The sequence below is a fragment of the Gambusia affinis genome, linkage group LG02 (genome assembly GCF_019740435.1).
Source record: "Gambusia affinis linkage group LG02, SWU_Gaff_1.0, whole genome shotgun sequence".
Taxonomy (NCBI): domain Eukaryota; kingdom Metazoa; phylum Chordata; class Actinopteri; order Cyprinodontiformes; family Poeciliidae; genus Gambusia; species Gambusia affinis.
This window is the reverse complement of record NC_057869.1, coordinates 19,878,950-19,903,182: the sequence shown is the minus strand read 5'-3', so window position 1 is coordinate 19,903,182 and position 24,233 is coordinate 19,878,950. Positions and strand designations below refer to the sequence as shown.

Here is a 24,233-nt window from a genome sequence, read left to right as displayed (position 1 = left end):
CTACAGTCCAACACCCGTTTTTGGTATTATGACTGTGCAAAGCACAACAAAACAAAAAGCCTGATAAGTCCCATCTGCTCCAATGACGGGATGCTCACTAGGTGCCACACAAATCATCTCTGACCTTGATGTTATGCACCAACCGACCGCTAGGGGGTCGAGAAACTTTTCTTCCGCGTGGTGGGACTTCCCTTCAAAAACTTTGCTTGAAGTTTTTTTGGTGGGCGGAGACTTCCCTGTCAGCCTCACTTAATGACTGAAACTTGTCACTGAAAGGGAAAGTCAGCAGAAGTGTCTCTAGTATTAAACTGGACATCAATTATCAGGGAACTTTGGCCGGTGAGCATTTAACCGTGGCCCAGGTTAACCAGAGAGACTTCCTCAGGTAGCGGTTCATTTCTCATTTAACTTTTTCCCCTCTTCTGTGCTGCGACTTTGACTCATGTTTGGTGTCGTTAATTGGACTTGGTTAAAATGCTTGCTGCGGGTTGTATGCTCGGTGATGGCTGCGCTCCGTAACTAATGAAATGTTGCTTGTTTTGCCCTTCTATTAGAGCTGCACCTTTCGCTTGTTCTGAATATTAAGATGGAGTGGCGCCAGCAGAGCAGCGTCAGCTGTAAAGACGCCTTCACCGAGGCTCAGCGCTGGATTGAGGTCGGTCCATTTACATCACACGCTAACTGTCTATTTACTGCTGAAACTTAATAGTTTTCTCTCTCAATCTTTTACAAGTATGCACAATACTTAGGTCCAAAGTGACTTAAACCTACAGTGAGAACAGAGAAGGAATTTCATTCATTAAAATTCACCTGTGCACCGCTTGTGACATTAAGTCTCACCTCTAACTCATGCTGCTGCCTTTTTTTCCTAACACTGTTACATTTAACCTGGCGTCGCTTTACAGACTTATCTAAATGCAAAGCATACCTTGATAAGACTCGGGCACAAGTTTATCCTCTGCAAAAGAAAAGCTTGTTTGAAATCCGCCCCGTCTTAGATAAAAAATAAAATAAAATAAAAAAATTTGAATGCAGCATTTAAATAAAGAGATAATTGGTCATATTTTAAATAGGACAGGCCAATATGCAACAACATGTCTTTATGCCATGTGAGGTTTAATTTCAGCATAATGTCTGAGAGGGGTGAGGTAAACTTGCAAAGGGAGGTGATAAAAAGATCTTTGCACGCTATTGTGCCACACATGGTTGGCCCGCTTTGCCACGCACGGTGGAGGATGTGGTTTTTACAGCAAAACATAACCTTGATATTTCTGCCTCACTTGTGTCCATTCATTTTGTAAACCATAATCCCCAAGTCATAACATGTGGGTTGTGGGCGCTGAATGTCAATCAACTGTAAACGGGACCATTAATGTCGCTTGTGTCTGAGTAGATCATTATGAGAGTTTTGTCCCGAGCTCTCTTGGCAGGAAGCCCTTGCCAATTTTTCTCGTCTTTTTGCCTGCACTGACAGATGAAAGGATGCCGAACAATGATGAGCTGTGTGTGCGTGTGTGCGCGTGTGTGTGTGTGTGTGTGGTAGACTGCAATGAAGCAAAGTGTGCAGATTTTCAAATAGCAAATTGTCATGCATTCTTTTTGTGTCAAGTCACAATGTAAATGTGGTCTTGCTGATATACTGTGCTGCACGATAAGGTTGCAGTGTCTGTATGTTGCCGTTTTATGGTTCCAGCTCCATGTGGATGTTTGCTTAGTGCTTATTGGTCAATGTGAATGCATCAACATACCATGGATCATTTGGTATTGAGTGAAGCTGAAGCAAATTCATCTTGTGAGCCTGAGTAACCTACTCCTATTAGATTGACAGTTCTCTGGGCAACTTCAATAATGACCTTTTAATTGTTTTTGTGTAAAAATATTAGTTTTTATGGCACATTGCAAAGCTTAAGCTAGTCTCTGAGCAAACTTCCAGACAAATATCCTCTTTGAGGATTGCAGAAACCAATAAAATGAACAGTGGAGTTTGAGAAGTTCTTCTACACAGTTGTTCTTTTTATTTATTTTGTGGACACCTACTGAAATGTGAGATTAACGTGCCCCACAGTGGCTCATTGTGTCTTGCCGCATTAACCTTGCACTGCATTGTTTTGTCTGACTCTGCTGAGAAACATCCGCACTCTACCCAGTGGCCGGTTCAGCTATAAATGAATTGGGATTGTGGATTCCTGTGGGGGACTAATTAGTGAGAGAAACAGCCTTTTGGGGGCCCTCTGTTAGTTATAGAGGCAGACTTTAAAAGGCCCATTTTTATGTCCTCATTACGAAAACACCCCTTGCCCTTTTCATCCCCCTGGCCTTTGAAATCACAGCATTTTAAAAAAAATTAATTTCTTTCTTTTTTTTTTTTTTACTTAAAACATTTTGAATGTGTTGGCACTAGTGATTATGTAATAGTTCAGGTTAAAATTGAGATTAGAGAAGATTATTTTTCTTTTTATCATTGGCAGTAGATTTCATATAGTTTTTGACTGACGGCTATATGGATCTTTTAAATTTAGAGTGTAGATTTGGTTTCTGAATTCTCTGAGACCAAATCTACTTATGTCTCTGACTTATTTATTTGAAGTTATTTTGGTAAAGCATGATCATATGCATTATGGACTATTTTACTGGCACATTTTGAGCCAGTTTGTTATATGTACATAAAAAAAATAACTTCAACATTGGAAATGTCTGAGTTGCCAACGTGCTTCTTTACCATAGAATCATTCTTGCAAATTTGCAGTAAAGTTAAAATCTTCAGATATGCTGGATTTGAGTTTTAATGTACCTTTTTTATGTACAATGAAGTTTTCTTTTCCCTGTGTTTGGAGCAAAACCTGTTCAAGTTCTGTTTTCTGGTAATCACCTGACAAATTAAGCAAAAAATGACAGCAATCTGTTTATATTTGTATATTTTATATTAGTCAAATAGATTTTTGAGGATTACATTTTGTGGAAAACAAAATGCAGTTTTCACTAAATTTGAATGTTTTTGTTTCTTCTATAATTAGGAGGTGACGGGAAAATCTTTTGGCTGCAGCGACTTCCGTTCTGCCCTAGAAAATGGAGTTCTGCTTTGCGAGTAAGTTTTGATGCTCAAGTGGATTATTGTAACTCATATCTGAGGGATTCACTTTTACCTAATTCTTGAAATGGAAATGTAATTATCATGGATATCAACTATTGGTTGTGTAGTAGATGGACATTGCAAGTTAAGTTTTACTTTTTACTAAAATTAGGACTTGGCTCACTTTGGATTTTAAAATGCATAAACTTAGTCTTTTGTGACATGAAGCATCTGATTTTATTTAATTTTTATAAGTTTTAAGCCGTCCCATGAGATTTTCTTTTCCCTTTGATTGCAGTCGAGCATCAGATTTGGTTATTGATAAACATTGTTTGCATCTGCAATAAATTTCTCTTTGCTAATTTTGTTTTCAAAGCTTAATCAACCAGTTGAAACCTGGGATTATCAAACGGATGAACAGACTTTCCACGCCCATTGCTGGCCTGGTAAGTGTTGGACTTCACACTTAAGCCATCTGGTGCAAGTGTCAGTGTGAATATGATCAAATTGCACAAAAAAGAAACCCCTGCTAGCCAGGAAGTGTTGTCAAGTTGTGTGGGTTTCCTGTTGAGGGACTTTTTTTTTTTTTTTTTTTTTTTTTTTATCTGAATGTACCTGAAACTGTATTTTGAGGCACTAATCAAACAGGAATGTGTTAAGTTTCATTAGCCATCAATACAAATGGGGATTATTTTTAAAACTTTTTTTATTGAGGCTGCATGTTTTGGCTCTAGGCAGCGTCGATACAAGTGTGATTGCCATAACTGCCCAAAGCAAAAGCATAGAAATATCAATTTCACCCTTTCAACAGAGCCCAACAAACTGCCAGACCATAACAATTGATGCAGGAATGGTGGTTGTGGAGTAATCTACAGATGCATCAGAGATCTCCCTGTGGCTTTCACAGCTTTAGAGACCTCACTGATGGACTGCATGTTTCAATCTTTATAATGTTGTTAACATGATTGTTGTTTATGTGACAGACGTCAATTATTTTCCAGTAAATTAAGTGATTGCAGATTGAATGTCTCTTAAATTCAGTTTAACTTTACTAATCACTAAAAGCACCAGCATGCTTTGACATGCAACACTATGCAAAGATTTAGATCATCTTTTTTATTATTTTAAACTATTTGGAATTGATTTAATATTGTTGAATTAAAACAGTCAGTATGCAAAATGGATACAGATGAACAAGCAATTCAAATGTTTTACACAATATTCAACAAACAAGGGTTTAGCTTTGTCTTAAGGACATCTGCCTGGTTTATGCAGACAGACTATTTGATAATGTTGGTGAATGGACTGAAAAAGCTCCCTCAAACTTCCTTTTGAGAGCCTTGAGGATGCTCAAAACAAGTGTATCCTGAAATAGAAAGCACATGCAGGTGTAAGAGATCACAAGGTCTACCTAGGATGGTGGTGCAAGGCCATACACTACTCTACATTTTAAAAGCATAACCTTGAAATCTGCTCTCACTTCAATCTGAAGCAAAGGCATAGAGGTTTGAACCAGAATATTATGTTATTTTCCTTCGCCCATCTAAACAGCTCCTACTTTCTGTACCATCTGCAGAAAATATTTCACTTGGGCTTTGGACGTTTTCATTCATTGTCTGACTTGTCTTGAGACTTGACCTCCACACATGTAAAACAAATTCAGAAAAAAAATGTATTCAACAGGATTTGAGGTGTGCACCTTCTCTCATTTAAACATAAACTACTTCAAGTGTTGAGCTGAAAGCTCTTTTGGATCTGTTAATGGTGCTCAAATGCTTTTGTGTAAAATGATTAAAATAATGCATTGGTTATTTTTGTAATGGAGCAGCACAATAAATTGCGAATGTTTGGAATGAAATGATTATTATAGTCCGTGTCTTTTATGCCAATAAGATATTTAGTATGTTGGGTGGATGATGTAGATCCCCTTTCTTGCTACAGATGACATGCCAAAGATGGTAAGTCATAGAAAAGGCCAAAAGTAGAGATATACTATTAAAAACATTGCTGATGAAGGGTTGCCTTTAATACCATTTTTATTCATCTTAAGTTATTTAGTAATTTCTCAGTTTGTATGTTAAATATTTTCATGTATCCTGCTGTAGTAATAATTTTAGCTTATAGCTGCTGTTTGAAAGATAAAAGTGACCTGCTGCTCACATTGTGTGGCTTGTTTATGAGATGGAGATGTGGGGCTCTGACTTGACACAAATTACAACAGACACTTTAGTCTGGATTTCCTTTTTCCTATTTGACTTTTAAGGCGCAACACTGTAGAAGTGTTGCACCTTATGGGGAACAAAAAAGTAAGAAAAATTTAATGACAAAACTTTTGTGAATCCTCTGTAAAGCAGTTGATTCACAGAAATTGTCTGTTGCATCATTGGCCCATTAATATGATGGTTTTTTTTTTTTACATGCTTAAGTTAAGATGGAAATGGCATTCTTCAAATTACTAGATTTTTCTTTTAATTGCAACCTTCTATTACTGACTGAATTTAACTTTTTTTTTTTTTTTTTTTTGCATTGACACTTGTCTCAGTGAAGTTGACCAAAGTAAGTTCTACCTCTTTTTTTAATTTGATGGGTTTTTTTTATTATTATTTCAGGATAATGTGAATGTTTTTCTGAAAGCCTGTGGAAAACTTGGACTCAATGAATCCCAGCTGTTCCATTCTGGTGACCTTCAGGATCTGTCCACTCGGGTGACACTCAGGTGAAGTTGTTTATGAAGAATTTCACTTCTTTCAAAGCAGTTCTTGTGTAACTATCTTCCCTGCACAGCCCTGCAATTAATTGCAGTCTAAAAGTTTGTCTATGGCTACAATCGGTTCTTTCAGCATTTTTACAACCGAAGTGCTCAGAAGGTAAATAGAGGACTACTTTGCATTGATAATGACTGGCGCTGTCTGCCTAACTTTTCATTTGTGTATGTTGATAGCCTGTTCTCAATAAAAACCTGATAAGTAGCTGATTAGTCCAAGTTGCAAATGAGAGGCATTGATGTCTTTCAGCTGTTTTTTTTCCTTTACTGGAGACTATCACATTTTTGAAGTCTGTGTAAATATAATTTGTTTCTAGGCGTGATGAAAGCCAGAGAAGGCTGAAGAATGTAAGTTTACATTTATTCTACTTTTAAATTTGAATGTTTTTGTTAACTGGTAATATTTGAAAGTTACAAAACTTGAAAATCAATTGTGGTGCTTCTCGAAGCATAATCACTGTAAATGTAACTGTCTGCACATGTAGTTGGCATACCAGTTACAGCTAGTATGCAGCTACTGATACAGAAATACTAGTGTTAATGTTAGAAATGTCTTGAATGTAGTTATTTTTATTTGCATTTTTCAGGCTGAACTGATGACATGTTTCTTTTTATACCTTAATTGGTAAACAAACTTCCCAGCAGAACTGCAGATGAGATGGCGGTTGTCATGTGTGGCTCACTGTGTTTTCAAATGTCTACCTTTTTAGGTTCTTATCACAATATACTGGCTGGGTCGCAAGGCTCAGCTTGACACGTACTACAGTGGTCCTCAGCTAAATTTCAAGGCTTTTGAGGGGCTTTTAGGATTGGCCTTGTCCAAGGTAAGCTGCTTGTTCAACTGTAGGGTGTTTTTGATATTTCTGTCGGCTTTTCTTCTTTTTTTCTTTTTTCTTTTTTTTTTTTAAGACCCCCTGATCCATAGTAACCTTGTCTTTTCTACCACCAGGCTCTAGAAGAAGGCAGTAATATATCTGTGAAAGATGGGGTTTACAAGGAGTGCCACTACTCAGAGGGAGAGCAAAGTCTGCAAACAAGACAGAATTATGATAGAGGAAATTCAGTGGATGGCTTTGAGTGTGTGGATCCCCAAGCCGTCCGTCTAAATGAAGAAGGCACGTATTTGTACTCCATTCACTGTACCTCATTGATAAGTTGCCGTATTTCACACTCCATTCCTGCAATGTCACATGAATTATATTATGCAAGTTTGGGTGGAGTTTTGAGTTATTTACAGATTCAGAAAAAGTGGATTCTACTCTCTATTGTCAAATGCATTAAAAAGACAGATATGGTAATTACAATTTTGGCTTTCTGCAAACAAGATCAGTGAGAAAATGGCTTTAACAGGTATGACTCTGAAGGTGTGCAGATAAAAGTGAGCTTTTGTTTGGCCTATCTACTGAGAAATGCATATATTCTGAAGTTTTTGTGCCATTTTCTAATAAGGTTTGTGAGGTTCTGTCTTGAGAGTGTCTGTCATGGTGTGTTTTATAAACCCTGAACTTTAGTGGAATCAAACAATGCTTAAATACACCATGTTGACTGTTTTCTTTCAGTCTGAAGAAATCCAGATACAAATTTTATTTTGGGTGTCACAGCTATTAGATGCAGTTAATCTGTGGTTTTCCCTAACCCTGAAACTTAAATGGCTGCCTGTTTTTTCCCTCCATTTCTTCTCTGGCATCTTGTTCCTGGCTTTGTCATGGCATTTCACTGTGCAAACTGCACCTTTTAAGGTCATTTTTTTAAATGCAATTCATGATGTTGCCAACATTTTAATGTGCATTTGAAAAATATGATATACTGTGTTAATTTACACATTTAGTTACCTAACTGCTGCCTTTTTAATTCAGTATAAAAAAATTGATCTGCATGTGGCTGTCTGGCTCGATGTACGTCACTGTTGCATAGTGACAAGTTCAACACTCTGGTGATAAAGTTTGTGTAATGGAAGGCAGAATAATTATTTGATTTGTGCACCCCAGAGGCTCTGTGAACACAGTTCTCCTCCAAAGGTTTCCCTCTTCTTCATGGTCTTCTGCCTGTTTGTTTTCAGCTTTGAAAAAACTTTTTGCTTTTCTTCACCAAACATTTTGCTTTATTAACTTTTAACTGTATTTTCATTCGGATCATTTTTGTGTGTAAAATCTCCAGGTTTTGAAAGTGACGCTGAAGCAGAGCAAGTGTACAAGATGGACAGCACCAAGGTCTCAGCCCACCTGGATAAAGGACATATCCCACCACCGCTTCGTAGAAAACAGGAACGGGAAGGGAGCATGGTGGGCCAAATCCCAAGGTAACGTCAATGTGTTTGCTGCTTCTAACAGAAAGTTCACACAGCTAAAAACTTGCTTATCTATAGCTGGCCTTGCACAAGAGAACAGCCTACTGTTATTTGCATTCCTGTTCACTACCAATACCGGATTTTCTGCTTTAACAGCATATTTAAAGTTGTGGTATTGGGATTGATGCAATAGTTTAACCATATGTGGATATTTGATCTTGTAATGGTTGTAATTGAGTCTTCATCCTTGTTTGGTTTGGTTGAAGTAAATTATCAGTAAAGATAAAAAAAATAACTTTTCAACAAATGTTTGATGCGAGGTCAGTATGTATTTACACTAATTTGTCTTCATTCAACTGTACACAACATTGACCATAACAGGGAACATTGCTGGAGATTCTCAACAGGAAGAATTGCAAATAAAAGGGATAACAAGCGATTTCCCTAATCCTTTTTATAAGTTATTAGCTTATTGAATGAAACGCACTGAATGAAAATATTTTAATTTTAGTGCTTACTGAAAATAAAATTTCAGTAAGCACTATGGTGCTTACAAGTAACTATAGATGAGCACTACTATGGTTACTTGTCATAGGTAGGGTAAAGTTTATCAAAACTGCTATCTAGTACTTCAGCCACTAGTTGTAATTTTCCAAAATATTTATCACAAGTAAAATAACTGTGTAGACATTGAATGTTGTAAAAACCTGTAAAGTAAATCTGTAGTACTTTTTAACACTTTCTGACTGTTGTACTGGATGTTGGCACAACTTCTGTATAATATTTTCCTTAACACCTGCTATGTATCTGAGCTTTCCTTAACCGGTATCGCTAAAGTAAAACTCACAAGAACTCTCTCAAGGTTGAAAAGCATTGCGTAAGTCTAACTTTGCCATCTTTAATTTGGATTTTTGCCTGCTGACATTTCCTAACATGGTGTGACGTTGGGAAGACTCCCAGACTCAGATCAGTCTTGGGTATTCTACTCTTTACTGCAGCGTTGTCGATACCGTATTGTCCCAACAACCACACTTCTCTGGGTCTCCGGCTGAGAAAGAGAGTGACACTGAACAAGTTTCTCTTCAAGCTCAAAACGAGGATGACTCTGGAGATAATTTTAGCGAAGCAGACCCTGTCCATGATGATTTGTATTTGCGAAGACTGAAGCAGACTTTACATCAGACCTCATCCAATCCCTATTATGATCGCTTCTTGCCTCGATACTGGACACCTGAAGAGGAGATTCGCGTCCATAGGATCCACCTGGGCTCACAGAAACGACCCTGGTATCGTAAAATGCTTGGCCTAAGGTCTGATTTTATTTTAAATTGCTAGTTTGAGCTATATTTCAGTACTACTCAGGTTCTAGAACAGTATGCTTACATCTTGCTCTTCAATTGTTAATATTGCAACAATGCATTCGAGTGTATTTCATTGGGATTTCAGATAACAGACGAGCACAAAATTTGACAGAATTTAGAAGTGAAAAGAAGATGTTTTGGATATGCAAATGTTCAATCATCACTTGAGCTATTTTGCAAAGAGAGTTTTAAAATAATTAGCCATACCAACTTGCAGCTGTAATTGCAGTGATAGGAAGTTGCACGCCACACATCTTGTATCTTCTAAAATAAATTGTACTTTTCCATTCATTTTATAATTGTTACTTTGTTTATCTCGCATATAAAATCCCATTAAAATACAGTCGAACATACCTTGCCAAAGGTATTACACTTGTCTGGTTTTTCTTGATAATGACTGCATTAACAAGTATTGCTACCTTTTGAAGGGTGTTTGGATTAAAGTAATCTGTTGTAGTTGTGCGTGAAGCTGTATTTAACCTTTTCTTTTTCACGTTGATATAATCCCTTTTGCTAAAGTGTTTGCTATACTTGCAGAGCAATGCAGATCATCAGTAGTTTGCCAAACAGAAGCAAGACTGTCGATATAACCTAAGCAAGCGTGCTCTGGAAATTACATTTGATGTATTTGGTTTTCATCTGCTATTAATTGTTTCAAAATCATTTCATGTAACTTCTTTTGTGTTTGTAGCAGGAAAGCTCTAGCTTTTGCTGAAGAGTTGGACAACATCTCCCAGCGTCTGACACCTGCTATGGTGGATGACGTCTCTGCCACTTCTGGAAAGCGTCTGAATGTCAATGAAGACAAACTTTTTCAAACCTGAGCTTCGACTCAGATTCACACCCATCCCTAATTGCATGCTACATTGAACATCTGGGTTCAGCTTTGACATACTAACTTAATATTGTGGCCTCCCTTGTGTAGCACATTAAAGATTGGACTGTGATTGTGTTGTGCTGCATTTTGTGATATTCTATGACTTTTGCTCTCTATGTAACTGATGAGGATGTTTTACCAGCATGTTGATGATGTAGTCATTTGTTAATAACCGTTGAACATGAATCATGCATTGCCTCTTCTGTTTAGCCATAACAGAAACATGTTAAAACTAACACGTTTATGTCAGCACTGTTCTCCAGTTTGCTGTTGTGTGGAAATAAAATGGAGGCTAATAAACTCAGACTAATATCTACACGATATATTAAACTGGCAAAAAATTTTCATCATGTTTTGGCTTTATTTGCATTCTAAACATGTGGTGTGTACAACTTACCCTTTAAGCCTCTTTAGAAGTTGTTTCACTTTTAGGAATCTTTTTTTTTTTTTTTTTTTTTACAGTTTCCTCACATCTGGGTGCAAATTGGTATACACTAATCTTCTTTCTGGTTCTGTAGAGCGTATCAAACCCAAATCAGGCCTGAGACACCAGTTCAGGTCAACCCTGGCTGGATTTGGTGAGTTATTATTATGGTTGTGTAGACGCAACCATGCCCATTTTATTATTTATTTTTTTTTCAGATTACTCCTTCATCTGGATATGTAATTTTTTTATTTTTATTTTTTCTTTGCCTCTTGTGCTTTGCCAGCAGAATTTAGTTGCAAATTTTATTTGCCTCTTCATACGATGAAGTATTGGGTTTACATCCTTGCTGTTAATTTTCCAGACGGAGAATTGACAGCAGGATTTATGCCAGACTTCAGCATTGCTTATAATCCGTCTCTCTTTCTCCCATCAACTTGCGCTGCTGTTTTGATTACACCACCTGCTAAATGTTGCTGTAACTTATTTAGATCTCGCATCTGACATCCTCTGTTGCCTACAGCCATGCCATAACTTGTTACTGTACAAGTTATGTCTGTTGTGTTATGCAGATGGCAGCATCTGTGAAGCGCCTGCAGTATTTGACTGGCATGCTCCTCCCTTGCTTGCACTTTGCTGCCGATTTGTGTGACGTTTGTATGCTCAAAATGTTTTTACAGCTGGAATAGATGCGATCTGTCAAATATGCTTGTTGTGCCCATGCTTATTGTTGTGTAAGAAAATTGCATTATTCTTGCTCTGCTGCATCATGTTGGTCACTTCTTATTCAGTAGCAAACTTGTTTATGTACTGCAGTGGGCCAGAAATGCAAAAAAGGCAAACAGCCTTTTGGAAAATTAGATTTCATTTACATTCTAAAACATTACAGGAAACATTGTCTAAACATCTAAAATACTGAAATTTGTCTCGAGTACAACAGTGAACATTTTCTGAAACCTTTCAGCTGTTCATGGCCAGCATGATAACCAATGTTTTTTTTTTTTTATCATTAATATTTCAGACTCTTTTTCTTCTTGTCTTTCTGAACCAGGAGCAAATCCCTCAGTGACATCCCTATGGTGTATCCTGTGCGTAAAGTTTCAAATGGAAATGCCATTTCTGATAAAGGCCAAGACACCAGCCTGCCGAGGGACTGGAGTCTAGAAATTGAAAGAAAATATAGCGTAGGTGCCAGGGACAGCGAAGCTCAGTGGCAGGATGTAAGTCAAATTCGACAATTCATCATCAGGTCTTTAGTAATCATTGAATGCATTTTACTGTGTAGTTTTTTTTGTTTTTTTTTTTCACATGCTGGATAAATGGAACTGTTGAATGTTTGAAAGGTTGCACGGAAGTAAGAATATACATATATATATATATATATATATATATATATATATGTTGGTTTCCCAACAAGACTTGTCTACCTATTCAGAGACTAGACTAACTTAAATGTGGCCTTGCCAAAACAAATGCTGCAATGAAGGCACTGAAGTTTTCATAAAATAATGGTCACAATGAAATTGTGGTTGCATGCATGCAGCAAAGGTGGTGTTTGACTTGTGTGTTTGGTTCAGGATTTAACGAGGTGGAAGAATCGACGCAAGAGCTCAAAGCCCGAACTGTACAGGAGGTCATTTGAAAGGAATCATGTATTCAACCATTCGACCAATGGGACTGTAACCAATTCTGATGGTAATGAAGCACCAGGAGGGCCCATAAAGAGGTATGTGAATGCTATATATGCAGTAAGAAATATTGTCTAATTGTCAATTACATTGCAATGACATTGAGCTTTATATAAACTAAATGCAAATCCATGCTTTTGATCCTTTATTTTCATTCTACTTTTTAATTCAGAGACCAGTCACCATGGCGACACAGCTCCTCTCCCCGTCCTTACTCCGTTTCTCCATCCAAACCTCTGAGCTCTGATCTCAGACCACATACTAAAGTTATTTTGACCCGCAGCTACACTACTGAAGCACCTTTCAGCTCTCAAAGCCATTCTCGGGTGAGATTACAGAGAGCTTCTGTCTATATCTTTGATCTTAAAATCTATTACAACCTATTTCAACATGTCTATGCAGGAGTCTCAACTTGGAGGCAAGCCTGAATCTGGCAGGTCCATCAGAGGAGAGGAAACTTACTTTGCCTCTTTGGCTGCAGATGGAAGAGATGGAGTTACCACCCCTTCTCCATACCAAACGTTCACCACTCAAACCCAAGTAAAATCTCTGGGCAGCCAGTTTACCTTTCCTTCCACATCGGAGCAAACACAACCAGAGTGTGTTTTGCCATACCAGAACTTCCCTCCTGCGAAATTCACAGAACCAGGACTATTTGATAGTAAAGAATCCACCAGAAGCTACAACAGTGCTTTGTACAAACATTCCTTCAGCACTGAGCCAAAAGGGAGAATTTGTTCTCCAGATGTAGCTGGTCAATCAGGAGTTACTGCAACAGAGAATCTGACGAATCTGATCAAGAAATCTCAAGAAACTCCCAAAATCATTGATACAGCTGAGGATGGAGTAACCTGTCAGCAGGAGTCTGCAGGGGCCTCAAAGTATTTGTCCAGAAGTACAACATGGTCCAGTTCTGCCAGCCTTCCTCGTGGGTACCGTCGGTCCGAGGGTTCCACTCGTCTCTCTTCTGCAATCACAGCCATTCCTTTTGGGACAAAGCCATCCAGACACTCACTACCAATACAATACAATGTGAGTTCACGATTTAATATAAATATAGATATAAATATATATATTTTTTATTTTTAGATGGATTTACAGTATTAGTTTTATACTTAGCATAAAGCTAGTGAATGTGCTCTTATAAACCTAAGAGAATATATTTTACAAATGTCAATTACATTTGTAAAAATGATTTTGTTGTTGGTTCCTATTCCACAGGAAAGCCTTTTCATTTCCCTTTTTAAATGGTCCCAGAAACACTAGGACATGCATTGGTGTGTTGAGGAGTAGAGCAGATTGTGGATGCGTCTGTGAAAAACCTACTAAATCGCTTTAAGTTACAAGAGGCTTCATGCAGTTTGGACTGCATGAATCGAGACCGATGCCGTTGTTTCTTACTCATTCTGCTGCATACTGGCGTAAGACGTAATCGACAGCTTCCGGTTTAGTATTTTCAAAATAAAAGCTCCTCCAGACTAAATATATAGAACGGACATATTTAATTATTTCTTGCGCGGCCCGGTACCAATTGGTCCACAGACCGGTGCTTGGGGACCACTGCCTTAGTAGTATTAATTGCCCTTCTTAAATTATAACTTTGGTCCTGCTTTCAATGACTTTTTTTTTTTTTTTTTTTACATATTCAAACCTGGCTTGTGATAGTCTGATAATATGTACTCGATCCTCTGTGATCATGTTTTTATCTCTAGGCTGATGGTCAGAGTTTGATGTCAAACACTGAGGATTCACATTCCTCATTCACCAGACCATCTCTTAAAAGACAGACTGCGGCAGCTCACCTGAGGGGTCAGTACCAGGCCTCAATTAGGCAGAAGAAGGCCAACCAGGTGACGCAGACTGCTACAGCACAGAAAGAGGAAGTGAACAGTCAGCTATCAACCCACATACAACCTCAACCTTTTGCAAAACAACAACCTCGCCACAACAAAAGCTTGGTTCTTGCATATAATGCCAGTGCTGACCTCTCAAAGGTATGTTGTATTATTTTAGTACAAAGTCAAATGCACTTCAGCATGCAGTCGACAGAAAATATAAAACTAGCAAGTCAAGGCTTAGTAATGTTGAATTAATGTCCATTGAGGTGTCTTTAAATTCTTTTTACAGGTTAGAGAAATTATAACTCAGTAGGTACAACTTTAATTTAGTTACACAATTCACTGTGAAGTACTGTCTGGGAAAAAATGGCACTGAAGTGAAATGATAACAAATGAACATGGCAAAAATGTTTTAGCAAGTATAAATGCATCACACCCAAATAACATTTTGCAGCACATTAAAGCATGATTGTGAGGTGGAGATGCTGAGGTTTACATGTTTGAGGTACAAATGTATTCAGTTAATAATTGAGTCAAATTAGATTATTTAATTTGACTTAAATTAAAAAATCTTTAAGATTTTTTTTTTTAAACATTCTTTTCAACTTTGGAGTTGAGAACTTTTTTTTTTTCTTTTGTAGTTTTGGGATTTTTAGGGGAACAAAAAGGGCTTGAGTAATTATTTGCCATGCAGCTGCAATTCATTTACATTTATAATGGAATTCTCATGTAATTACTGCTCTTAATGTTATTTGATACTAAAATGCACACTCTATTAATTGCATACATGCAGTGCTAGTAGTGTGCCCTTGGCGATGGAACTATAGCTGCATTAAAAAAAAAAAATAAAAGTGATTCTTGCTGTAAAATATCCTAAAAATGTATATGATCCATTTTTAAAATAACTTAATGCCTTCAAACCTTGGACAAAAGTTCAATTGAGCATAATAAAGTAAAATTGTATATAAATCTGTAGAGCTTAAAGGCAGAGTTAATGTGCGTTAATGTCATTTTAAATTTGGGCAGCTATTGCATGCTATACTGGCATCTTTGCCAGTGTGTTTTGCAGAGAAATTCTGTTAAACACTGAAAACTTGACAGCAGTTCTTTTAATTCTTGCTGTGCCTCCCTGACTGCTGTGGTTTAATGGCACCTAAGTGGATAATTATGTCCACAAACTGTTTATCTCAAGGCGCCTTGCTTTTATTTATTTTTTTAATAAACACATTTTAGCATCTTAAGACATTATCTGAGATTTATTTCACATCCTGCAGGCTCATTTGGATTTTAACATCAATGCAGACTTCTAGAGAAATTCTGTAGCTAAAATGTCAGAGGCAGAAATACTTCTCATCTGTATCTTTACCGCCTTATTTATGTTTAGCGGTTTTCCACCAAAGGATGCTGCTCAGTATTCTTATCTACCCTGGATGAGTTTGTGCATTGAGCCTTAAAAGCAATGTATCAGGATAGTTTTCAGTCTTCCACTGTTCTTTGCTTTCACATAAGCTGCATATTTTTAAGGCCTATAGAGAGGTTTGGGGATCCAGTGAATTGCAATTTATAATTAACTTACTACCTCTAGACCCTCGAAGGAAGGGATTCATCATTAACAAGTTATGCTTGAGCTGAGTTTTTGTAGTAGCAGTATATTAAAGCACATTATCTTAAATAAAGGCTAATTAGGTTGTTAAATTTGGTCAGATCAATTCCTTAAAACACTGTTATTGATTGGTTTGACTTTAATCTTGTCAGATGTGTTTTTTGCATATGTAAATATAATTTCCTTCATCATTAGAGTAAATGTTGGCTCAGCAAACATTTCTTTGTAATGCAATGTTGGCATAAATCAAATTTATAGACCTGGTGCTGAAGTACAGGGGGGGGGAAACCCCCCACCGAAAACAAATTTGGTGTTCAGGGTATCCATTACTACACTTGTGTAGCAGGTTTCTTATTTCTACCTGGAAGCGCGGGACACTGGATCACAGGGTGTCACCTTTACCTACGTGTGTGTGTGTTTGTAGGTTGATCACAGTGACATGAGAGTGAGCTTGACTCTTAAACCGAACAGTGTACCAGACTTTGGCTTCCAAACTCAGTGGAACTCCACAGGAGTAAAAATTAAATCTATTCAACCAGGTAAGGCATTTTAAATCTATTGTGCCTTGTTAAATTATTGCCAGAGTAATACATTGCAGTTGGAGTCAAATGATTTTCAGATTAGAGTTTTAGTTTGGGGCATGACAGATTCTACATTGAGCTTAGCGAATTCCTTATTTCCTTCTCAGCTTGATTGCACAATTGTTTTTTTGTTTGTTTTTTTTTTAAACCAAACTGAACATAACTGCTTTAGTCAGATCTCAGGATTGAGAAAATGTTTTCACCGCGTTGGGAAATATCTGGGTCAATTTGGGACAAACTATAATATTGCTGAAAGGGTAGTTTTCAGTATTTATTTTCCAAAATGTTAATCAGTTTGATCCGATAATCAGTGTGTTACAACTCTTCCCTCAGCAGATATACAGCTATTTGGCCATTTTTCTGTGAAAAAAACTTCAAATGTATCTCCTGATTTTAAAGCTCCTCCATAAATAATTAAGACGCAACACAGGTGTCACTTGTTGCTTTGTAGTTTGGCTTTCCTGCCTTCTTGTCAGCTTCCTACTTAAATGAGTAGGAAGCTGCTTTATCTTCCTTTTCCCTTTATAGTCAAAATATTTATTAATGGGTATTACAAAGTCATCCCATGTATTTATGTGCTTTCTTTTGCTCATTTTTCTGATGTCGCTCATCCTGCAGGCAGTCCAGCGGAGCACTGCCAGCTGTGTGTGGACGATGAGGTTGTGGCAGTTGACGGTGTTGCACTTGCATACATGACCTACAGTCAATGGAAGGATAAAATGGCGTCCTCCCTGCAAACTGGCAGTTTAACCATGGACATTCGACGTTATGGTATCAAGGGTAAAATATCCCGGCAGTACTAATTAATATTTTGATTTCTACAAGAAATTGTGATTTCAGTATTGCATTCGTTTCCAAGAGATTTGTTTTTTCTATTCTTGCAGATTGGAGTATGAATAAAGGAAGTAATCTAAACCGGCCAGGACAGAGCATGTTGACCCTCAACCTGACTTCTGCAGCACCTGTTTTAATAGGTCGCTCCGATCACCATGCCAACAATGCAGCCTCTACAGAAATGGCAGACACACAAGAATCCCAATTTAATGGGCAGACAGACAATGTGAGTCTATTCTAAAAATCTCTCACACTTTAGACTCTAAACCTTCCTGTTATTTTCACTTGCTGTAAAAGGTTTTTTCATCCCTCCAGAAAAGCCAAGAGAAGGCCAGCGGTGCGCTGTTCTCTGACAATGCCACTAATGTCAGACGTAAAGGTAGATTTTCTACACAAACCATTTTAAAAGCAGACAGATTGTTCCCTATATAATACACTCTTTTTTTCATGTAGAAAACAATAGTATAACTACAGAAAATCAGAAAAAGAGGACAGAATTTTTCACACAGAAAGGTAACGTTAGTATTACTAAAGGCTTCTGGAAGGCCTTTGCTTTGCTTGTTTAGCTTTTAAACTTTCTGCACAAAAAATACACTGAACTGCTGTTTGTGTACATTAATGGCTACATGGACTAACATGTCAGGCTTAAAGGTAGATTTACGCAATCTGCTTTCAAATCTCTAAGAGTCATTGCAAAAAAATTTTAAAGTTTGGATTTGGAGAACTTAAATATATTTACATATAAAAAAGTTAATGCAAATTGAAGTAAAATTGTTCAGGTTTTTGCACTTGATGCAACCAAATGACCACAGGACTGGTACCACTGGTCCTGTCCTTCTTACATAAAATAACCTAATGAGTCTTTCAGGATATGTTGACTCGTAGATGCTGTAGTGAGCATTCTGCAGCTTTATTATACATTAAATGGAAAAATGTGCCATGTTTCTTAAGGCCAGATTCTGGTTATGTTAACTGACCATGTGGCCATCTTATGTGGTAGTTGCTTTACTTGACATTTCTTCTGCAATGGCTTCTCTCCCCAGGCTTTGCAGGAATCAGCTCATCAGTTTACTTGTGTGGTAAATGTTTGCTCTGTGTGCAGTTCATGTTTGTTTTGAGCAGCTTGCTGGATGCTAAAGTCTGCAAAGCCGCCATTTGTTGAGCATCAGCAAGTAAACCAAATGGTTTGGAATTTGTCAGAATGACAGATGAATGCCTTTATTTTTTTGTCGTTTTTGTTCTGTGCTTGAACAGTTTCTATTTGAGTGTTTTCACTGTGCCATGTTAGGCTGGGGAAATATCAGTGTGCTGATTTAAAAGCAACCTTGCGTTCATGATTCGGGTCCAGTTAACTTGGAGCAAGTTATTTCACACATTTCTCCTGGTAAAGATGCACACGAAGGAAAACAAAAATCTATTTACTTTTAGAGTCCATGTTTGTGTTTTGGCCTCCAGAAGTCACTGCAGCACAAAGGAAAACTGTTCTGTTCTCATTTTCAATGTGTGCCTTAGATGCAGCCTAAGGGAGTAACAAAGAGAATATATGCAGTGTAAAATATAAATTCAGCAGCCTTAATGTATCCCCAGTCTTCTTGTGGTATCTGTTCAATCTACTGAATATAATGCTCCACTTGCTTTTGCCATCTGAAAGAAATGTGTGGTGTTTCTGCTGATCTCTGATACTCTCACGCAGGAGGCTCAGAATCGGCAATATCTGATGTAAGTTACTGAACTTCATCAAGGTGTTATTCTTATTTATTATTGGGATGGCCAGATTTGATTTATGCTTAGTTTATGTAAAATTCCTGGTGATTAGAAAACAATACATTTGTTCAATTCTAGATTCAGGTGCCCTCCCTTAACCCGTCCTCATCCAGCTGGTCTTGGGACCGAGAGGAGGATCGTAGGCGTCAGGAGAAGTGGCAGGAAGAGCAAGAACGCCTCCTACAGGTAAATGCTGGTATGCAGTCAGGATAACATGAGTAGTTTAGTGATGGTGAAGAAAAACTGCATGTGTTTTTTAATCCTTTAGGAACAATACCAGCGAGATCAAGAGAGGCTGGAGGCAGAGTGGCAAAGGGCACAACAGGCTGCAATAGAAGGGGGGATGCTGAAGGTATTGTTATGATGCAGTGTAATTTGTGTTTTTAAAAAAATATACAATCACTCTGAGTTAGGGGGGCTTTTTCTGTTTTGTAAGACCCAATAGATGTAATTTTTATGCACTAAAAAGAAACAAAAGTATGAGATTCTTGTTTCAATAGGTGTTCTACTAGAGGTAGATATTACGCCTCTGGTATCTACGCTGATCATCTTTGATTGCGTTTAGAAAAACGGATAACTTGAGTCTTCATAACTTTTTAATCTTTTCCTCCCAAAAGCTGGAATAAAGTTGTGGGGTAGAGTTTCACCACCTTATGCTGTTTATTACTGAACAAAAAAAAAGCATCTGAAACATAAGTCTTATTTTAAACCAATGAACAGATGTGACTTAAAATTTGTGTCTTTTGAGATTATATTTTTCAAGCAACACAGCGGCTTTACGATTCTCTGAACACAATTCAGGGAATCAAAATCTACTGATGCACTTTCATCTACAATATATTTTTTCATGTTTATAGGAGAACACAGCTGAGCAGGCGAGTGCCCGCGAGAATTTCATCAGTTCACAGCTTTGTGTGAATGGACTGACGAAAGAAACAAAAGATGAGAAGCTGAACCTCAACAGAGATGATCGGAAAGATGCAGAACTAAAACGTCCCAATGATGCGCACAGAGTGCAGAATAACAAGAATACTGAAAAAGATTGGTAAACCAGCTTTCCTTGGAGGGTTCTTGTGGGCTCAAAAGTTTATGAAGTACACACATTGCATGATCTAAGATGTTTTTGTTTTTTTTCCTCCCTCATTACTGCTGGGTCATCTTGTGCTTTGGCTGGGCCTTTTTTTTGCTCCTAATGCTGAACATCAGGGCTGAGGGCTCCCATGGTTTTGCTCAGCTGTCCCAAGCGCACAGGTCTGAACAAGCCTTGCTCAGTTTCCACTTATTGTACTCTGGCTTCATCCAACTGCTATTTGCTTTAATTTATGTAACTTTAGTTACTTTTGCTGCAGGTTTTTTCCTTTAAGCTGTAATAAGGAATTGGCTTGTCTTAATTTTATTGTATAATTTTTTTTTAAGCTCAAGTACAATGGAAAAACTAGCGATCCTCTACCAAAAAAGTGGAGCTGAATTTAGAAATTACTTTTTCATTTTTCTAACAGGGTAATGTCCATGTCAACTCCATCTCTATCTGGACCATACAGACAAACAAGAGGTTAGCTTACCCTACTCTCGATTATTTTCCGCTGATAACGCACTGGGCTAACTCCAAAATTTGGATAGGTTTAGTCGATCCAAGGAAGGGAAGAACACTGACTATGTCGAAGGCTGAGAGAGAGAGACTGCAGATTTTGGAGGAGATGAAGAAAAGGACTCAGCTTCTGACTGACAACAGCTGGATACGTCAGCGCAGTGGCAGTTTTCACAAGGAGCCAATCGAGGTTGGCACATTCATGAAGAGGTAACTCAAAAATAGGCTATAAGCTCATATCGCAAATTGGCTGTTTTTTTTTTTTGTTTTTGTTTTTTTTTATTACCGGTAAATGTTTCTTTTTATTTTTCCAACCTTCCACAGATATGAGTCTCTGGACAACCTGGATATTTTGCATCAAGCCTCAGATTCTGCTGCAACATTTACTTACCCTCGCCCCAATTCAGCTGCTGCGGTTTACAATTATCAGAGTAGGAATGCCTCCACACGCTACAGCACTGGATCAATATCATTTCAGAGAAATGCAAACATGGAGTCCTCTCATCATGCCAGGTACACAATTCATGTAGATGCATTTTCCAATTTTTTTTGTGTGTGTGCAAGAGTTTTTCTCAATCTTCTTCCCACATGATTGCCTTACACTGTTAACATGTGGCGCCCCAGGATGATCAGTGGCAGGAGGACTTGCTGTATGTGTGAGCGTGCCCTGGGTAGTGGGGCAGCCATGGTCATAGATGCCCTTAGTCTCTGTTTCCACCTGACCTGTTTCCAGGTGAGAGGTCATGACCTGGTTAGGGTGTGGTCATAAAGCCCTTATTCGCTTTTAATAATTGTCACCAGAAACACCTCCTGCTTTCTTTTTTGATGCTTGCATTGGGAAGGTTTTTTTTCTTTTCTTTTTCTTTCCAATAAGGTCAGAAGAAATCCTGTTTAGTCTGTTTTAATCATGCTTTGCCTGCATGAAGATTTCTGAGGTTTGATCTTTAAAGCATCTGGATGGGTGTCTGCTCTCTCAGACGTAGTGAGATGTGCTCTTTCTGCTCCAGTTTCTATTTTAAGCACATTTATTAGCCGATTGGGTGACAACACTACTCTGTCATGCTTCGCTCTTGGGTGCCAATTGTTAACGTTCTCACTGGCGTGGGATTTTGTTGACAGTGGTTCATTAGCCAGTAGATGTAAAATAACTTCACTTTCTGCTGTTGAGAGTTCCCAGACAAACATGCATTTCTGTAAGGTTCATACAGAAACAACAATCTGCTTTGTGCTAAGGTGGTGGACAGTTTGAAGTGAATTTGAGACATTACACATCAGCTGGAGTCTTAAATTGACTCTGATCCGTTTCTCACTTCTCCGTCCTCTCAGTGTGTGGGCTGCCACCGACACATCGGAGGAACAGAAACTGGAGTCCAGGTTCGCATCCGAAACAAGAAGCCCTACTGTGACTACTGCTATTTCCAACTGAATTGTGAGTATTGGACTTTGCGAGACTGACGGACCCTGACTGATTCACCCAAGATAACGAAAATAAAATACCTCACAGCTTGTATACAATAGCCTGACAGGAGGTCATAAATATTCGGTCTTTGAGATTAATCTTCTTTTTGTAAGCAAAAATATGATCCTGTAGAGCAGTGGCATTTTGAAAATGAAACCTAATTTTCTGTTTTCTATTTTAGACACTGCCTTCCACATGTGACCAACACACTGTGCCCCAGACACAAGAACACACTGTGGAAAATAGTGTAACCATAATAAATGTCCTTTTTTTTTTGTTATCATTTATGCAATAAACTGAGATTTATTAGTTTTTGGGACAAACAACCAAATTGGATTCCTGCTAGCTGATTTTTATCTTATAGATGCCATTTGGCTCAACTGTATTCCTGCTGACTTAATTATAAAAATGTAGATTTAATATATAAATGAAAGAATTGAGTTACGACTGTCTAATTACTTGATTTTTGTGACGTCTTTGTTGCCGTTTATCGCATCTGTGTGCTGTGTCTACCGTTTTCCCAACAGTGCTGTTTATGTATCAGATATTTAAGAGACTGTCAAATATGGGACATTTTAACAACATACTGAAACACTTTCTGTGAACATGTAAGGCCACATGGTGTATGGTGGGATATGTTATCTTGATTAAAATGTAAATAAAAGTACACTAAACATAATCCATCCGAGTTTTTCATGTTGTCTTATAGCCACATGGTGGCACTGTTGGTCTTGAAATGAATCTTGCGGTTAGTAGAATTGTCGATTTTCTTCTGAATATATGCAAAATTATTTAATCACTGGTGAAGCAGTGGAAAACTTTGAAATGTGCCCCTTTTGTTGTGTGATTTATTAAACGGATTCATGGTTTGTGTTAATGGGTGCATCTGTGCACAGTGGGATTCATTACTTGTCGCCAACGAGTGAAAAGTTGGCAAAGGAAACTAGACCAAAATAAGGAAATGTACAGTTACTTAAATTTCTAAAGATGTCTGGCTTGACAGAGGGAAGAGGTGTCCCCATTTTGTTTTTCTTCCACTTTGCTGTATATGCAACAATACTGTGTAATGCATCAACATTTCTAAGAACTATTACAAGATTAGTTTCTGCTTATTTACTCTGGTTGTGTGTGTGTGTGTGTGTGTGTGTGTGTGTGTGTGTGTGTGTGTGTGTGCGTGTGTGTGTGTGAGTAAGAAGCTTCAACTGAATCAGTAAATGGCACGGAGAAACAGTGAGCAAATAACTTGTTCTGCTAAATTCCACTAATAAAAGGATTTTCTTATCTAATCATGGTTGCTTCTGGGAAATTGGGAAATAATTGTAAACAGCATTATAAAACTTAACATTTTAGAAATGACTATGAATCAGTATTTTAGTGTCTTGGGAGGAAGGGCAGTAATCGACCATTTGAGTTACTCCCCCACTACATGTGGAGGTGTCCCTGAACGAAGCCCTGAACCATTCGTTGCCCTGAACCAGGATTTATGTGCGTGGTTCGTAGTGTAAAACTCCTTTAGCATTTAAGACTGGAAAAGCTGTAAAACGGCCAGTGACAGGAATTTACCAATAATTCTTATATATTGTCCAAATGTACAATAAGCCAATGAAATATGCATCCATCTTGCAAATTTATCCAACTGTAGAAACAGGTGTGTATTTTCACTTGAAAATGGGGGCTATGGTTCTGATTATTACTATGCATCCATAACTCTTCCATTTTGATGATTGAGGGTTTTGGTCATAAGTTTAAAGCTGGCTTCCATTAAGAAGTTTTCAGAGAAAATGTAAAGGTTTTACTTTATTTTGGGTAACAGATATTAATCTGGAAAATCTTGAGGCTGTATTAAAGTACAAAAAGGACGGGGTTCTTTGCCTTGGCCTTCAGCATGGAAAGGCTTTTCTGGAACGTGCTGGATTAAAGCTCTCTGCATCTTGACTTATCTGGTTTTTGGTTAACCCTCCTAATATGTTACTGGTCAAATTGACCTTTTTTAAAGTTTAATTTTTTATTTTTTTAATAGTTGGAAGTATTTTTTATTTTGTTTTGGAATGAAACTTTTTTTTTTTTTTTTTGGTCTTAATAGGTGCACTCTACA

The 24,233-nt window shown here is 37.7% G+C and overlaps 1 protein-coding gene across 7 annotated transcripts; it reads left to right on the top strand.

Moving 5' to 3' along the window:
- Nucleotides 1-219: 219 nt before the first annotated feature.
- Nucleotides 220-22,817, top strand: LOC122822621 (LIM domain only protein 7-like). Of its 7 annotated transcripts, none has more exons than XM_044101468.1 (31): nucleotides 220-385; nucleotides 555-655; nucleotides 3,015-3,085; nucleotides 3,447-3,516; nucleotides 5,680-5,786; nucleotides 6,152-6,182; nucleotides 6,545-6,658; nucleotides 6,784-6,949; nucleotides 7,992-8,133; nucleotides 10,878-10,937; nucleotides 11,835-12,003; nucleotides 12,361-12,509; nucleotides 12,644-12,797; nucleotides 12,874-13,503; nucleotides 14,184-14,465; nucleotides 16,337-16,451; nucleotides 17,112-17,273; nucleotides 17,378-17,553; nucleotides 17,625-17,706; nucleotides 17,781-17,840; nucleotides 19,021-19,046; nucleotides 19,170-19,277; nucleotides 19,360-19,443; nucleotides 19,949-20,136; nucleotides 20,298-20,342; nucleotides 20,591-20,643; nucleotides 20,712-20,889; nucleotides 21,004-21,192; nucleotides 21,304-21,412; nucleotides 22,006-22,108; nucleotides 22,320-22,817. In XM_044101468.1, the coding sequence occupies exons 2-31, from the start codon at nucleotides 587-589 to the stop codon at nucleotides 22,337-22,339; spliced, it is 3,912 nt and encodes a 1,303-aa protein (XP_043957403.1). In that variant the 5' UTR covers nucleotides 220-385; nucleotides 555-586; the 3' UTR covers nucleotides 22,340-22,817. The 7 variants fall into 7 exon arrangements, with proteins under 7 accessions (XP_043957403.1, XP_043957411.1, XP_043957427.1 ...); XM_044101476.1 differs by having other exon boundaries at nucleotides 221-385; nucleotides 17,643-17,706; XM_044101492.1 differs by lacking the exon at nucleotides 10,878-10,937 and having other exon boundaries at nucleotides 221-385.
- Nucleotides 22,818-24,233: the final 1,416 nt, after the last annotated feature.

Coding starts and splice junctions, on each gene's coding strand:
- LOC122822621 (XM_044101468.1), top strand. CDS start 587: ATGGAGTGGCGCCAGCAGAGCAGCGTCAGCTGTAAAGACGCCTTCACC. Junction 13,504..14,183: donor CACTACCAATACAATACAAT/GTGAGTTCACGA, acceptor TTTTATCTCTAG/GCTGATGGTCAGAGTTTGAT. Junction 20,644..20,711: donor ACCATACAGACAAACAAGAG/GTTAGCTTACCC, acceptor AAATTTGGATAG/GTTTAGTCGATCCAAGGAAG.